Consider the following 18,417-nt stretch of genomic DNA (forward strand, 5'->3'; position numbering starts at 1 on the left):
CCCCCTTTTTATAAAGCCGCATGGTAATGCCGACACAGTCAATTCACTTTGAATGGGCTGTGTCGGCATTACCACATCAGCAGCCAATAGTGCGGCTTTGTAAAAGGGAGGTATGCTTGCTATATAAAAATGAATCTTGAGAGCCTTATCTCGTGACAGGTCTTTATATATTTTGTGTCGTTGGTAGATAAAGAGAGGTTCACTGTGCCTCCACTACTTCAAAAGCGTCCACATCTCTCCATACAATCACCAGGTGGCATCACAAGTCAAACCTACCTGCTTTTCTTATTTCAGGGACAGAAAATTAAGTCACAATGATTTAATGTAGACAGATGTCATTCAAGTTTAATTATGGAAAACAAATCTACATGAGCGATTTCCTACTGGAATCCCCCACCCCATAATGCCCTGGGGCCAAAAGTCACCTGTATACTATGTTACTGCTGGCCATGTTTGTTTCAGCAGCAAAGGTAGCCACTGATGAAATATTTTCAGTACACCAGAGACGTGAAATGCTGGCCACCGTCGAACCTAGACCTAGATCCATAAGAGAGAACTTTTTGATACTGATTATATTAACATGTGTTTTTTATTTTAATTTAGTATTTAAATACAAACTACAGTGAAAGAAGGTTTTTATGCCTAAAAATTTTGTTGCACTACAAGGTAAAAAGTAATTTGAACCTATGAGCTCGAGGCTTTTCCTCTTTTCTTTTTTTGAAAGTAAAATTTTCTTTTGAAGCAAAAATTGTTTTGACAGTAGCTGTTTAATATTTAAGACTAGTAAAAAAGGCCCGTTTCTGTTTGAAAGGAAACGGGCGCTAGCAAGGTTTTCCTCCGAGTGTGTATGTTTGAGAGAGTGGCTGTGTGAGAGAGGCTTCTGTTCCTGCTGCTGTGCATTCCCCGTGTTGTGCTGATTCGCTGCTCCCTGTATTGTGGTTCCGCCCCTCTCCCTTCTACTGGCCAATCTGGTGTGAGTTGTGTGACCTCATTATTATCTACTACAACCAGGGGCGTAGCCACGGGTGGGCCTGGGTGGGCCCAGGCCCACCCAGTTTTGGTTCAGGCCCACCCAGCAGTGGAGGCAGCGGAGCGGAGGGAGCAGGCTGAGCTCCGATCCCGCATCTGCCTCCCCAGCCTGCCACTGCCCCGCCCGCCCGCCGCACCTTTAAATATTACAGTTTTGCTGGAGTCGCGGGCAGCCGGCATTGAAGACATCGGCAGGCTTACGCCGGTTCCAGCAGCCTTCCCTCTTCCCTCGTTGCAAGTCGGATGATGGCTCCGCCCTCTTCTGACGTATTTCCTGTATCTACGAGGGCGGAGCCATCATCCGACTTGCAACGAGGGAAGGGAAGGCTGCTGGAACCGGCGTAAGCCTGCCGATGTCTTCAATGCCGGCTGCCCGCGACTCCAGCAAAACTGTAATATTTAAAGGTACGGGGGGGGGGGGGGGAGGAAGGAAACAGGGCAGATGGGAGAGGAGGGTTGCTGCACATGGTGGAAGAAGGGGAGAGGAGGGTTGCTGGATGGAGGGAAGGGGAGAGGAGGGTTGCTGGATGGAGGGAAGGGGAGAGGAGGGTTGCTGGACATGGTGGAAGAAGGGGAGAGGAGGGTTGCTGGACATGGTGGAAGAAGGGGAGAGGAGGGTTGCTGGATGGAGGGAAGGGGAGAGGAGGGTTGCTGGACATGGTGGAAGAAGGGGAGAGGAGGGTTGCTGGATGGAGGGAAGGGGAGAGGAGGGTTGCTGGACATGGTGGAAGAAGGGGAGAGGAGGGTTGCTGGATGGAGGGAAGGGGAGAGGAGGGTTGCTGGACATGGTGGAAGAAGGGGAGAGGAGGGTTGCTGGACATGGTGGAAGAAGGGGAGAGGAGGGTTGCTGGATGGAGGGAAGGGGAGAGGAGGGTTGCTGGACATGGTGGAAGAAGGGGAGAGAAGGGTTGCTGGATATGGTGGAAGAAGGGGAGAGGAGGGTTGCTGGACATGGTGGAAGAAGAGGAGAGGGCAGGGGAGAGGAGGGTTGCTGGATGGAGGGAAGGAAGGGGAGAGGAGGGTTGCTGGACATGGTGGAAGAAGGGGAGAGGAGGGTTGCTGGATATGGTGGAAGAAGGGGAGAGGAGGGTTGCTGGATGGAGGGAAGGGGAGAGGAGGGTTGCTGGATGGAGGGATGGGGAGAGGAGGGTTGCTGAACATGGTGGAAGAAGGGGAGAGGAGGGTTGCTGGATGGAGGGAAGGGGAGAGGAGGGTTGCTGGACATGGTGGAAGAAGGGGAGAGGAGGGTTGCTGGATGAAGGGAAGGGGAGAGGAGGGTTGCTGGACATGGTGGAAGAAGGGGAGAGGAGGGTTGCTGGATGAAGGGAAGGGGAGAGGAGGGTTGCTGGACATGGTGGAAGAAGGGGAGAGAAGGGTTGCTGGATATGGTGGAAGAAGGGGAGAGGAGGGTTGCTGGACATGGTGGAAGAAGGGGAGAGGAGGGTTGCTGGATGGAGGGAAGGGGAGAGGAGGGTTGCTGGACATGGTGGAAGAAGGGGAGAGAAGGGTTGCTGGATATGGTGGAAGAAGGGGAGAGGAGGGTTGCTGGACATGGTGGAAGAAGGGGAGAGGAGGGTTGATGGATATGGTGGAAGAAGGGGAGAGGAGGGTTGCTGGATGGAGGGAAGGGGAGAGGAGGGTTGCTGGACATGGTGGAAGAAGGGGAGAGGAGGGTTGCTGGATGGAGGGAAGGGGAGAGGAGGGTTGCTGGACATGGTGGAAGAAGGGGAGAGGAAGGTTGCTGGACATGGTGGAAGAAGGGGAGAGAAGGGTTGCTGGATATGGTGGAAGAAGGGGAGAGGAGGGTTGCTGGACATGGTGGAAGAAAAGGAGAGGGCAGGGGAGAGGAGGGTTGCTGGATGGAGGGAAGGAAGGGGAGAGGAGGGTTGCTGGACATGGTGGAAGAAGGGGAGAGGAGGGTTGTTGGATATGGTGGAAGAAGGGGAGAGGAGGGTTGCTGGATGGAGGGAAGGGGAGAGGAGGGTTGCTGGATGGAGGGATGGGGAGAGGAGGGTTGCTGGACATGGTGGAAGAAGGGGAGAGGAGGGTTGCTAGATGGAGGGAAGGGGAGAGGAGGGTTGCTGGACATGGTGGAAGAAGGGGAGAGGAGGGTTGCTGGATGGAGGGATGGGGAGAGGAGGGTTGCTGGACATGGTGGAAGAAGGGGAGAGGAGGGTTGCTGGATGGAGGGAAGGGGAGAGGAGGGTTTCTGGACATGGTGGAAGAAGGGGAGAGGAGGGTTGCTGGACATGGTGGAAGAAGGGGAGAGGAGGGTTGTTGGATGGAGGGAAGGGGAGAGGAGGGTTGCTGGATGGAGGGATGGGGAGAGGAGGGTTGCTGGACATGGTGGAAGAAGGGGAGAGGAGGGTTGCTGGATGGAGGGAAGGGGAGAGGAGGGTTGCTGGACATGGTGCAAGAAGGGGAGAGGAGGGTTGCTGGACATGGTGGAAGAAGGGGAGAGGAGGGTTGCTGGATGGAGGGAAGGGAAGAGGAGGGTTGCTGGACATGGTGGAAGAAGAGGAGAGGGCAGGGGAGAGGAGGGTTGCTGGATGGAGGGAAGGAAGGAAGGGGAGAGGAGGTTTGCTGGACATGGTGGAAGAAGGGGAGGGCAGGGGAGAGGAGAGTTGCTGGACATGGGTGGATGGAGGGGAGGGTAGGGGGGAGAGGAGGGTTGCTGGACATGGAGGGGGAGGGAGGAGTGAGGAAGGAGATGAGATAACAGAAAAGGAAGAGAGTAGAAAAACTGCACATGGATGAAGAAAATAGGCAAAAGCTGGATCCACTGGACAGTCAAGTTTGCGGAGGACCCAGCTTTTACTTACGGATGTAGGACAAGAAATGAAGAAGAAAGGCGGAAAGTAAACAAATAAATGGAAAGGAAGCCCTGGAAACGGAGTTAAGAGGACAGATAGCAGCAGAATCGGATACTGGGCCAGCACAATCAGAAAAACAAAGTCACCAGACAACAAAGGTAGAAAAGATCATTTTATTTTCATTAGTGTTTGGAATATGTCCACTTTGAGAATTAGGTGTTCAACATTAAAAGTTTATTTACTTATTTATGGCATTTTATCCCACATTAAACATGAATTAAATTGGAACCTGGGATCATTTAATTTTTTTTCCCTGGAGACAGTAATGCATTGCCCCCCCCCCCCCCCCCACCAGGCTCTCTCCCCGGCTATAGCCAGCTCTGCAATTTTGAGGGGAGGTGCACAGGTGGATGGGGGGGGGGGGGGGGGTGCAGAGGTGGACCGGGGAGAGAGCCTGTTGTTAAACATTTACCAGCACACCACTGTCTAGTGCCCACCCATCCAACCTGTTGGCCCACCCAAAAATTGACTTCTGGCTACGCCACTGACTACAACATGTCCAGACCACCTCCAAGGGATCCACGGTTCCAGGCAGCCTCAGAATGTTGGAGGTGAGAATTATTATATAGGATAAGTTTTTGTTTCTACTGAAAAATGGTTTTTTTAGTTTTTCATTGTTCAAAAATAAATTCAGCAAATGGCAATGCAAGGAAATGCTGTAAACCAATACAATTTCTAAAATCCTGAAACACAGCAGCCATTTCTCGTCTTCCTGTTCCTTGAAGAACGATATCTCTTTTAGGAGATGCACTTTGCCCAAATTATTTGAGCATTTGCCAAAGGCAAAACATATGTGTGGGGACTCTCCAATCCATTCTTCTTAAAATGGCAGCACAAACATTCCAATCAGGAGTTGAAACTCGCAAAAGTCCATTTATTTTAGGATTCTGGCACAAGATATCACTTAGAGGCCCTTTTACCAAACAACAAAAAATGGCCTTAGTATGTCCTTATGCGGGTCATTCCCACACGGTTCTTTTCAACGTTTTTGTAAGCGATATTGCTGAAGGGCTGTCTGGTAATGTTTGCCTCTTTGCCGATGATATCAAAGCCTGCAATAGGGTAGACATCCCTAATGATGTGGATAACACGAGGAAGGACCTAGCGAAGTTTGAATAACAGTCTGGAATTTGGTAGCTAAAATTTAATGCTAAAATTGTAGGGTCAAGTGTTTAGGCTGCAAAAACCCAAGGGAACAGTACCAGTTTAGTTCATTAAGAACTTTTGTGCCGAAAGAGAAGCGGGATTTGGGTGTGATCATTTCTGACGATCTTAAGGTGGCTAAACATGCAGAAAAGTAAACAGTGAAAGCTAGAAGAATGCTTGAGTACATAGTGAGAGGAATGGCCAGTAGGAAAAAAAGGAGGTGATGATGCCCCTGTATGAGACTCTGGTGAGACTTCACTTACAATATTGTGTACAATTCTGGAGACCACACCTTCAAAACGATATAAGCAGGATGGAGTCGGTCCATAAGGTGGCTACTAAAATGGTCAGTGGTGTTTGTTATAAAGCATATGGGGACAGAGTTAAAGATATTAATACAAATACTTTGGAAGAAAGGCAGAAGAGGGGACATATGACAGAGATATTTAAATAACCACATGGCATAAATGCACAGGAGGGAAGTGTCTTTCAAATGAAAACAAGTTCTAGAATGAGGGGGACTAGGATGAAGGTGAAAGGGGGTAGACTCAGAAGTAACCTGAGGAAATACTTCTTCACAGAAAGGGCCTCCCAGTGGAGGTGGTGGAGATGAAACTGTATCTGAATTCAAGAGAGCTTGGGACAAGTACATAAGATTTCCAAGGGAGTGATAGGAAGAGTAGATGGCATGGATGGGCAGACTGAATAGGCCACATAATCTTTATCTGCCTTCATTTTTCTGTGTCTCTGTAAAGTGAGCTGAGACTGACAGCTTCTTTCATATTTATTTATTTATTTTCAATATACAGACCTCAGCTCAACAGCTTGTATAACTGCCAAAGTCAGGCTACACTTTAATGGAATCTGGGTGCCCAGCTGCTGTTATAAAATAGACGCTTCCCACGCAGCATTGGGGCACTTAACAGGAGGTGCCTACTCACAGAATTGCCCCATACCCCTGGATTCTATATAGTGTGCCTAGAGATATGTGCCGAAATTCAAGCATATTCTATCACAACGTTCGTAACTTATTACTACTACTATTTAGCATTTCTATAGCGCTACAAGGCATACACGCAGCGCTGCACAAACATAGAAGAAAGACAGTCCCTGCTCAAAGAGCTTACAATCTAATAGACAAAAAATAAATAAAGTAAGCAAATCAAATCAATTAATGTGGACGGGAAGGAAGAGAGGAGGGTAGGTGGAGGCGAGTGGTTACAAGTGGTTACGAGTCAAAAGCAATGTTAAAGAGGTGGGCTTTCAGTCTAGATTTAAAGGTGGCCAAAGATGGGGCAAGACGTAGGGGCTCAGGAAGTTTATTCCAGGCGTAGGGTGCAACGAGACAGAAGGCGTGAAGTCTGGCGTTGGCAGTAGTGGAGAAGGGAACAGATAAGAAGGATTTATCCATGGAGTGGAGTGCACGGGAAGGGGTGTAGGGAAGGACGAGTGTGGAGAGATACTGGGGAGCAGCAGAGTGAATACATTTATAGGTTAGTAGAAGAAGTTTGAACAGGATGCGAAAACGGATAGGGAGCCAGTGAAGGGTCTTGAGGAGAGGGGTAGTATGAGTAAAGCGACCCTGGTGGAAGATGAGACGGGCAGCAGAGTTTTGAACCGACTGGAGAGGGGAGAGGTGACTAAGTGGGAGGCCAGCAAGAAGCAGATTGCAGTAGTCTAAACGAGAGGTGACAAGGGTGTGGATGAGGGTTTTGGTAGAGTGCTCGGAAAGAAAGGGGCAGATTTTACGGATGTTGTAAAGAAAGAAACGACAGGTCTTGGCAATCTGCTGGATATGAGCAGAGAAGGAGAGAGAAGAGTCAAAGATGACCCCAAGGTTTCGAGCTGAGGAGACGGGGAGAATGAGAGAGCCATCAACAGAAATAGAAAACGGGGGGAGCGGGGAGGTGGGTTTGGGGGGGGAAAATGAGAAGCTCGGTTTTGGCCATATTTAATTTCAGGTGGCGTTGAGACATCCAGACAGCGATGTCAGACAAGCACGCTGAAACTTTGGTTTGGATGCAAGGTGAGATATCAGGGGTAGAAAGGTAGATTTGGGAGTCATCAGCATAGAGATGGTAGGAAAAGCCATGGGATGAGATTAATGAGCCAAGGGAAGAAGTGTAGATAGAAAAGAGGAGGGGACCAAGAACAGAACCCTGAGGTACGCCGACAGGCAGAGGGATAGAAGTAGAAGAGGATCCACCAGAGTGAACACTAAAGGTGCGGAGGGAGAGGTAGGAAGAGAACCAGGAAAGGACAGAGCCCTGGAATCCAAGTGAGGACAGGGTATCGAAAAGTAATACCCTTATATGCTTAACAAGCTAATCAGTGTTGATAACGGCTCTTAACAAGTAATAATGAGCACTAATTGGCAATTAGAATTTACACGCACACTTCGCCAAGTGCCTTCTGTAATGCAGTGTGCCTAACTTCTAACTCACGCAGGCAAAAAGGGGCGTAGTTATGGGCAGGGAAATGGGCGTTTCATGGGAGTTCCAAAATTTACATACGTAGTTATAGAATATGGCCCAGTGCGCCTAAATCTACGTACCGAGATTTACGCCACATTTTTGTTGGTGTAAATGGAGGCGCGTAGTTTTATGCGCTGAGATATCAACTAAGCATATTCTGTATATGGTGCCTAAATCTAGGTGCCACTTACATAGTAACATAGTAGATGACGACAGAGAAAGACCTGTACGTTCCATCCAGCCTGCCCAACAAGGATAAACTCATATGTGCTACTTTATGTGTATACTTGACTTTGATTTGTATCTGCCATTTTCAGGGCACAGACCGTAGACATCTACCCAGCACTATCCCCGCCTCCCCCCCACAGGCTCTGCCACCCAATCTCCGCTAAGCTTCTGAGGATCCATTCCTTCTGAACAGGATTCCTTTATGTTTATCCCATGCATTTTTTAATTCCGTTACAGTTTTCATCTCCACCACCTCCCGCGGGAGGGCATTCCAAGCATCCACCACTCTCTCCGTGAAAAAATAGTTCCTGACATTTTTCTTGAGTCTGCCCCCCTTCAATCTCACTTCATGTCCTCTAGTTCTACCGCCTTCCCATCTCCGGAACACTTATAGAATACGCTTAGTCAGCACTGATTTCTGCACCGATTTTTTTTTAGGCACCATATATAGAATCTCCCCCATAATGTCTAATAGGTCTTACAGCGCTATAGAAATGAGAAGCAGCAGTAGTAGTAGTAGTAGCACTGGTTAATCTGATTTGGAATTTATCAGTAGAGTGCAAAGACTGAGCATCACACTTCTTAAGGGACCCTTTTACTGAAGCTTAGCACGCACTAACACAATGAGTGCACACTAAATGCTGAGAAGCCCATAGGTATAATTCCATTAACTCATGCTAAGCTTTAGTAAAAGGGCCCTTTAACGAGCCTTTTTTTTTTCATTTTAGATTTTGCTCACACCTTCTTCAGTAGCAGCTCAAGGTGAGCCACATTCAGGTACACTGGGTATTTCTCTGTTTCAGGAGGGCTCACAAGTTTGTACCTGAGGCAATGGAGGGTTAAGTGACTTGCCCAAGATCACAAGGAGCTGCAGCGGGATTTGAACCGGCCACCTTGGGATTGCAAGACCAGTGTTCTAACCACTAGGCCATTCCTCCACGCCTTGGTACACAAAGTACAGCAGTGAACTACCTCTTTCATGAGATCGTCTCCAGTGATGACTGCAATTTTCAGATCAAGGTCCGCTTTCTTCAGCACTTCCTGAAGAGCAGCAGCGCAGGCCCGCGGGTTCATTCCTCCAGCGTTGCTAATGACACGGATACCTGAAATATGAAAGAGATTTGACAAAAAAAAAAATCTGATGCAATGCACCTTGACTGAGTTTTCATTGGTAGAGCATGAGTAATTGATAAAATAATAAACTCTCGGCAAAGTCCCCTTCTCCCCCCCCCCCCCCCCCCCCCCCCCCAGGGTCAAAAATGTCCACCCAAAGAAGAAGTAATGTTAGAACCTCCCCACCACCCCCCGAAAATACCCTCTCTGGGCCTACCAAACTGACTGACTGTAAAGGCTGAATATCTACATCTGCTGGAGACTTAGTCGTGACACAAATAAAAACACAGGATCCTTTGTTATAAGGATGCAAAAGCGATCGCAAGAAGTCTGCAGTGTTGCAATAGGAACAGAAAATGAACAGATAACATACACAGTAACAGTGCATTAGAGCCAGCTGATTCATCCAGTTGGATGAGTCTTGAAGCCTTTATCTGCTACTGTGTTCTATGTTTCAGCGTGTAACCCCCAATCATTTTAATTGTTTTCTTTTTAATTTCTACTTTTTTTTTTTAATTTGCAGGAAATCTTGCATCTTTTTAGTATGATGGAAATTGAAACTCTACAGATAGAAAATACATATTGGCAGCAACAGTTTGAATGTTAACCCTTAAATTTTTATTTTCAGAACATCTAAGTATCAAAACAGTGTGAGAAAATATCCACTTTACTACTACTAATCATTTCTATAGCGCTATTAAATGTATGCAGCACTGTACACAATATATGCAGGTACTTTCTCTGTCCCTAGATAGCTCACAATCTAAGTTTTTGTACCTAGGGCAATGGAGAGTTAGGTGACTTGCCCAGGGTCATGAGGAGCTGCAGAGGGAATTGAACCCAGGTTGCCAGGATCAAGGCCTGCTGCACTAACCATTAGGCCACTCTTCCCTTAAATCAACCAGTTCTTGATAAATGTAGTTCAACTTCGTTTCACGCAAAAAACTACCAGCATCATATTTTTTTATAATTTTTCCTAACTTTTTAATTAGTTTTCCATAATTGTAACATACATAAAAAAAGTTTTTGCATGAAGCGAAGCTGGACTACATTTATCAAGAAGCGATTGATATTTTCTCACACTGTTGTGTTACTTATCTGGGCTGTCTGGTGTGAGCGAATTCTTTTTTTTGCATTGGTATTTTCAGAACACGGAATAATGAGTCTGCTGTGACAGGTCCAAAACGGATTGAACAACCAAAACCAATAAAAATGCCTGCAGTCAACAGACCCAATCCAATGTTCTCTGCAGCCTCTCTGCCATTCTATCTTTTAAATTATGATAGTGACAGAATTCAAACTGTTGTTAGGTCCTGGTTAATGATGTCAAGAACCCCAAAACAAGGCAGCAGGGAGAGAAGAGGAAAAGAGAGACACTCAGAAAAACAAAAGACCTAGGGATATAGCATTACAAAGCAGGATGAGCAAACAAAAGCTCCTTGGGAGCAGCCATAGAAGAATGGACCAAGTTCCACCACTACCTACCAGTCTGTCTTGAGTGTGGATAGAAGAGTAGCCTGCAGGTTAGAGAAACAGGCTGAGAATCAGAGAAGCCAGGGTTCAAATCCCACTGATGCTCCTTGTGAGCTTGGGCAAGACATATACCCCTTTGTTGCCTCAGGGGTTGATATTCAAAGTGATTTAACTGGCCAGAAACAGGTCCTAGCTGGTTAAATTGCTTGTGTGGGGCTATCTGCTGAGATATAGTGGCACTTAACTGGTTAGTGCCACTGAATATCACTACAGACCACTGAAGTGAAAGCTGGCTATTTGTGGATGGAGCTGGCATTTATGCAGTCAAATGCCGATAGTCAGAACTTAACCGCCTAAGTTAAATGGCTAAATTGCATAAAAGTCAGTCCTATCTTTATGTGGTGTCGATAGGGACCCTTTTACAAAGGCGCGCCAAAAAAGCGGCCTGCGGTACTGTGGGCATGTGTATTGGACACGCGCTGGATCATTTCTCCACCACATTTGGAAAAAAAGGGGGGGGGGCAGGAAATTTACGGCCTGAGCCCTTAACACCACCCACTGACTTAGCGGTAAGGGCTCACGCGCCAGCTACCAATTACTGCCAGGAATGCCCCCATGGTAGAAAATAGAAAATTATTTTCTACTGCATGTTTTCAGTGTATGCCAAATTCGGAATTACCACCCGGGGGCAATGCCGATTTGGTGCACACACTGGATGCTCGTAGGCCCTTACGCAGCTGTGTAAAAGGGAAAGGGAAATGGGACTTGATATACCGCCTTTCTGAGGTTTTTGCAACTACATTCAAGCGGTTTTACATATATTCAGGTACTGATTTTTGCACCAGGGGCAATGGAGGGTTAAGTGACTTGCCCAGAGTCACATGGAGCAGCAGTGGGAATGAACTCAGTTCCCCAGGATCAAAGTCCACTGCACTAACCACTAGGCTACTCCTTAAGGGCCCCTTAAGCAGTTAAGTGCTGATTATCATACTTAACCGCATAAGAGATTTCGGCCACATAAACACGGATGTCCAATACCGGTACCTGGACATGACCCAGCACCAAATACCCAAGAGTAATACTAGCAATGACTAGAATAATGCTCACCACTGCCGGCTGACTATCGATCGCATAGTAGCTTAGAATGAAGATTTCAGAGAGGAAGGAGAGACAAGGAGAAGATGCAGGTTTTTAGGGAGCTGGCTAAGCTTTCTATCCTGCTTATTTTCAAAGGAGAAGGCCGGTCATCTTCCAACATAAATCGGGAGATGGCAGGCCATCTCCTAATGCCGGCCAAATCGGTATAATCGAAAGCCGATTTTGGACGGCTTCAACTGCTTTCCGTCACAGGGCCGGCCAAAGTTCAAGGGAGCGTGTCGGCAGTGTACCGAAGGCGGGACGGGGGCGTGGTTCAGAGATGGCCAGCCTCGGCCGATAATGGAAAAAGAAGGCCGGCCCTGACGAGCATTTGGCCGACTTTACTTGGTCCCTTTTTGTTCAGGACGAAGCCTTGAAAAAGTACCCGAACTTACCAGATGACCACCGGAGGGAATCAGGGATCACCTCCCCTGACTCCCCCAATGCTCATCAACCCCCTCCCACCCCCAAAAAAATATTTAAATACATTTTTGTGCCAGCCTCTATGCCAGCCTCAAATATCATACCCAGCTCCATTACAGCAGTATGCAGGTCCCCTGGAGCAGTTTTTAGTGAGTGCAGTGCACTTCAGGCAGGCGGACCCAGGCCCATCACCCCCCCCCCCCTACCTGTTACACTTGTGGTGGTAAATGGGAAGCCCTCCAACCCCCCCACCCCAAACCCACTGTACCCACATGTAGGTGCCCCCCTTCACCCCTTAGGGCTATGGTAGTGGTGTACAGTTGTGTGGAGTGGGTTTTGGGGGGGATTTGGGGGGCTCAGCACACAAGGTAAGGGAGCTATGCAGCTGGGAGTAATTTATTGTGTCCACTGCAGTGAACCCTAGGGTGCCCGGTTGGTGTCCTGGCATGTGAGGGGGACCAGTGAAAGTACAAATGCTGGCTCCTCCCACGACCAAATGGCTTGGATTTGGCCGGGTTTGAGATGGCCGCCATTAGTATCCATTCTCGGCGAAAACCAATGGCAGCCATCTCTAACGCCGGCGATCTCTAAGGGCAGCCCTGACCGTATTATCGAAACGAAAGAGTCCAGATCATATAAAAACCATATGCACATAATCAAGTCAAAACATAGAAAATAAAGTAAAAATAAAGTTTAAAAGATCATGCATTTGAAGAACCTATTACATGTAAAGGTATTATACATAACAAACTATATATATATAAAACAATATATACAAAACATCTAGACCACTGACCTTGTGACATTCCAAAGGTCTAAAAAGACTTTTTTATCGTGTATACTTCTCTCCTGGTTTTTGAAAGAGCCGATCATCCTACTCCTTTCTTTGCTGCACTACTCCAACGTAGGGATTGGGGGTTCTTCCACTTTTTGTGGCTTCTTCTCATCCTTTTACCAAGCCATGCTATAATGTGGCCGGCGCTGGTGTTTTCCACACCTGTGGCCACTTTTAACAAGGTGGTAAAATGGCAGCCATGCCATACCATATATATATTTTTTAATGGCCACGCTCATTTACCGATTAGAAAGTGGGCATTACTGTGGGCGCCCTTATTGCCACCTATTCAGGAGGCGGTAAGGGCTCCCATGCTACTCCCGCACCGATCAGGTAGTGTGGGGTAACGTGCCCACGCTACCCAATTTCCCTTGCCACGTTTACTGTAGTGTAATAAACATGGTTAGCACTAAAGAAAAAAATTGGAATTGATGAAGGACACAATAAAATCATTTGTGCAACTTCAACGATTTCTATCTTTAATCATGACTAGGTCAAACGCAACGTAAAAGGCAAGTTATTTCAAGTACCTTTTTTGTGAATGTCTTTAATAAAAGGAGCCATCGCAACTTGCACAAAGTCAGGAGTGTAACCCAAATTCTGAAACAAACAAAAGCATTTATTAGGTACTGTCTCCGTTCCTTTGAAATATCAGACAGCAGTGTGAATGCACAGAGCGCTACAAAATAAACAGTTTTCTTACACTGGGTTTCTTTTGATAAAGAGTTTAATCTTTGGGTCTAGACCTCTAAGACTTTGCTCTCATTCTATGCAGAATATCATTAGAATCTCTCTATATAAAAGGCAAAACCAACGTTCTATGAAGCTCCAGCCGGAAGTGTGAAGGGGGCGAGATATCCGGTTTCCCTATGAGTGTCTGCCCCGCCCTCTCTGTAACACAGTCAGTGAAGGAAAACAGCAGAGCACGAAATCAATCGCTGGCTCTGTAACAGTGAAGGACTCAGAGGGGGGAGGGGAGAGAGGCCAGAGGGCAGGGACACACACTCCCACATGCACACAGAAGAAAACATTGCTAGCCCCCGTTTCATTTGCATCAGAAACGGGGGTTTTTTACTAGTTACTCTATAATTTGTCTAAAGCTTCCCAACTGCATGTTTCTCCGCGTACCCCATAGCATGCTCTTGTCTACTGGAGCAATTCTGTTACAAGGCACCATGTATTAAATGTTCCAACTGTATGCCACTGAATGCCAATTCTATAATGGCATCTGTGCATCCTTGAGGAAGGAATTTACAAAACGGAATTGGTTTTTGGCAGGGTCATTTATGTATAGAGTGTTTCTTCACTTGATAGCTATTCTGGAGTGGCCCATTTTATGCAGTTGGGCAGATCTTTATGAAATTTGATATTTATTACATGCTTACCCAAACTGTGCATAAGTAACCAGAAAAAGTAGCATTGAGATGTTTCCTGCTTTGTATTTAATTAAAGGTCAAGAATGAGGTAGATTCTTACTAAAATAGAGTAAAGGAGTTCACAATCCAGAATAAAAAAGCGCATTGATATACTGAATGCAAGGACTATATGCTCTGAAAAATTACATTCAAGAGCAATACATTTCTCAATTATGTTCTACTATATAAGCTTCATTTCCTGCAATATTTCCCTACGAACATTATAAGCTGACCAGTACTTGTGCCTGAAAACAATCACTACAGGTTCCTTTCTCATAGAATCTAGCTTCTGAATGCCACAAGCCTGGAAATTCTTTAGAATTACTCAAATATTATCCAAGCCAGAATATTTATCTTATCTATTATAATTTAAATAATGAAAGAACATATTATAAATAATAAAATTACAGAACACACACAAACATGGTTTAATGGGACAGAGTCAGCTTGGGTTCAGCCAAGGGAAGTCTTGCCTCACCAATTTGCTTCATTTCTTTGAAGGCATGAATAAATATGTGGATAAGGTCGGTTGATATGGAGGGGCATAATCGAAAGGGGTGCCCAAGTTTTCCTGAGGACGTCCATGCAGGAAAGTCCCGGCGAAGGGGCGGGGAAACCCATATTACTGAAACAAGATGGGCGTCCATCTTTCGTTTCGATAATACGGTCGGGGACGCCTAAATCGCGAAATTTAGGTCGTCCTTAGAGTGGTCGTCCCCGATTTTCGGCCATAATGGAAACCGAGGACGCCCATCTCAGAAACGACCAAATCCAAGCCATTTGGTCGTGGGAGGAGCTAGTATTTGTAGTTCACTGGTCCCCCTGACATGCCAGGATACCAACCGGGCACCCTAGGGGGCGCTGCAGTGGACTTCAGAAATTGCTCCCAGGTGCATAGCTCCATTACCTTGTGTGCTGAGCCCCCCAAACTCCCCCAGAACCCACTCTCCACAACTGTACACCACTACCATAGCCCTAAGGGGTGAAGGGGGGAGCACCTACATGTGGGTACAGTGGGTTTCTGATGGGTTTTGAAGGCTCACATTTACCACCACAAGTGTAACAGGTAGGGGGGGCTGGGCCTGGGTCCACGTGCCTGAAGTGCACTGCACTCACTAAAACTGCTCCAGGGAACTGCATACTGCTGTGATGGAGCTGGGTATGACATTTGAGGCTGGCATAGAGGCTGGCAAAAATATTTTAAAAGTTTTTTTTGAGGGTGGGAGGGGGTTAGTGACCACTGGGGGAGTAAGGTGAGGTCATCCCCGATTCCTGGCGCTAGTCCCGAAGTCTTCCTTCTGCTGCTTTCATCCCCTGTGGCAACAGGAAGTTACATCACAGGGAGCTGAATGCTGTAGATGGAAAAGTTTAGTTGCTTTTGCCCATGTCAGCTCTACTCTCAAAATGGTGTCAGTTTCAGCTGAAACCCAAACCAGGCAGAAAAAGGATTGTGCACTGAAACTGAAATATGGTCGGCCTCCTAAATGGTATGTGGTAAAAGACATGCCATTGCAGTATCCTCCACTGGGAGTCTTGATGTTAATAGCAGAGGATGTTGTGCAAATAATGTTCTCTTATATGCTCACTGAACTACTTTAGATATCCTCTGAAAGAAATCTTTCCTTCATCAGATCTGCTTGTTGTCTAAATTCAAAATCAGCTAAAATATATATATAGACTTCGGGTGCGGGCTGGCTAAACTTGCTTACAAACATACAATACTCCGCTGCCTCAAATGACACTAATCTAAAGTGCTTCCAGTTTTGTGATAGCTTCTTAGATTGAAGTTAAAATCTGATTACTAGAGCATATCCGTCGGTGCCAAGAAACTGAGGAAAACGGTAGATTATTCTTCAAAGATTTCGGATGACAACTTCCATAATCGAGGAAAGTACTACTACTACTACTTAACATTTCTAAAGCGCTACTAGGGTTACGCAGCGCTGTACATTTAACATGGAAGGACAGGGTTGCCAGGTGGAAAATTTTTTTCCCACCCAAACGAGCCCAAAACCAGCCCAAAGTCAACCCCACCCCTGACACCCCCACCCCCGCCATCATCAACCCCGCCCCTGCCGTCATCAACCCCGCTCCCCGCCGTCATCGGCCCCGCCTCTTCCGTCACCGCCCCGTAATGGTGCCAAATGTATTCTGTAGAGTGACAACATTCACTGAATAAAACAGTTTAGCTACAGTAGCAGCAGGGAAGTTGTTACAAGAAAGGTTTTTTTGGCCAACGATGAAGACCAGGATCGTTTGATCCGTTTCAGCTTTAACAGATATATGAGAGATCTGTAAGCTCTTTGAGGCCTTTTTTCCTGCGTAAACATCATACTGTTTTGTATGCACTCTAGATTAGTGTCATTTTGAGGCAGCGGGAGTATTGTATGTTTTGTAAGTAATTTCAAAATCAGTGCATAACCTCTGAAATATGGGAATTGTCCCCACTGGAATATTCTCTCTCAAATAGGATGGAAACTGTGGTACTGTAACAAATTAAATTGATTAGTTATACTTGTAGTAAATAGAGAAATAGGCCCTCATCCTCCAACCTAGGCGACTTGTTATAAAATTACCCTCCATCCCCTGGATTCTATATATGGCAACTAACTTGTGCACGCGAATCAGCGCTGCATTGCCCGATTTGCGTGTGCATATTTATTGATTAATGAGTCCAATCAGCCAACAACAACAAGTATTGGCATTAATGGCCTTAATTGGATTTACATGCAGATCATATTCTATAATGATCTGTATATAAATCCTAGGGTGTCCTATTTTTTTGGGTGTTTCAGGGGTGTTGCTATGAATTACATTCCTGTAGAATACGTCCGATACGCCGCCTAATTTAGCGCACCGACATTTAGCAGGTGTAAAGCGTTGCGGTAATCCACGGCTTAGCACAGAATGTCAACTTTCCTTGTCAGTGCCTGAGTGGTGATTGGCTCTGGCGCTGACAGGAAAATTGAAATAAATAAAAAAAAATGCCACAGCTTCCTCCTGACCTCCCTCCCCAACCTAGAAAAAAAATTCCCTATCTGTAGATCATTTATAAAGACATAATCAAGTATATAATATCATGCTCATTGTTGATTTAATCATGAATTGTATAATGAGTGGACTATGGGCAGAATGGATGGACCTGTTCAGTTTTTATCTGCTGCCACTTACTATGTTACTATTAATCTTCTAGTCTCTTTTCACATTTCTTCAGGCGTTAGACATATTAAGAGACTTATTCACACCTATATCTGCCCGATGTTTTCCATACTAGAATTTGCTTTCTTACAGCCTCTCAGTGAGGTTGCTCAGCTAACAGTGCCAAAATTAAATATGGGTGCCCACCATCCCCCTAACTCCGCCTGCAGCTACAAACCCAGCAGCAGAAACTTCTCTTTAGTAAGTAACTTCAGTGAAGGGTAGGTTTCCCCAAAGGGGGGTGCAAAACTTGCATGTGGGATTGCAAAATGGCTAGCCATCCATAGAAACATCATAAGCCCAAACTTCCAGGAGGTCATATGCTTTCTATGACAATAACAGGGTCACAGGCCACAGAAACTTTGATAAGCGTTGGTTGTAGGGCGTGTCAGCCCTTGTGCGTGACAGGTTCTGTGGGGCCCCTCCATCTTCTTTTCGTTTGCTGTCATCACTGAAACCAAACTGGGACAGACCAAAGTCCATTAAGCCCAGCATCTGTTTCCAAAAGTGGCCAATCCAGGTCACAAATACCTGGCAAGATCCCAAAATAGTACAATACATTTTATGCTGCTTATCCTAGAAATAAGAAGTGGATTTTCCCCAAGTTTATTTTAATAATGGTTTATGGACTTTTCTTTTAGGAAGCTATCAAAACCTTTTCTATACCCCGCTAAGATAACTGCTTTTACCACATTCACTGGCAACGAATTCCAGAGTTTAATTACATGTTGAAAGAAGAAATATTTTCTCTGATGTTTTAAATTTACTACTTTGTAGCTTCATTGTGTGGCTCCTAGCATTTTTGGAAACAGTAAACAAGCGATTCACTCTACCAGATCCACTCCTCATTATTTTATAGACCTCTATCATATCTCCCCTCAGCCATCTTTTCTCCAAGCTGAAGAGCCCTAGCTGCTTTAGACTTTCCTCATAGGGAAGTCATCCCATCCCTTTTATCATCTTTGTCGCCCTTCTCTGTACCTTTTCTAATGCTACTATATCGTTTTTTTTGAGATTCGGTGACCAGAATTACACACAATATTCGCACCATGGAATGATACAAAGGCATTATA

General features: G+C 46.0%; 1 protein-coding gene across 1 annotated transcript in view; it reads right to left on the reverse strand.

Moving 5' to 3' along the window:
* LOC115461641 overlaps positions 1-18,417 on the reverse strand; it is a 254,455-nt gene that overhangs the window by 206,650 nt on the left and 29,388 nt on the right. The window contains exons 3-4 of the mRNA XM_030191619.1: positions 13,262-13,331; positions 8,723-8,853 (exon numbers count right to left, since the gene is read on the reverse strand). Coding sequence (XP_030047479.1) covers positions 8,723-8,853; positions 13,262-13,331 — 201 coding nt within the window. The remainder of the gene's footprint in view (positions 1-8,722; positions 8,854-13,261; positions 13,332-18,417) is intronic.

The sequence above is a fragment of the Microcaecilia unicolor genome, chromosome 2 (genome assembly GCF_901765095.1).
Source record: "Microcaecilia unicolor chromosome 2, aMicUni1.1, whole genome shotgun sequence".
NCBI lineage: Eukaryota > Metazoa > Chordata > Amphibia > Gymnophiona > Siphonopidae > Microcaecilia > Microcaecilia unicolor.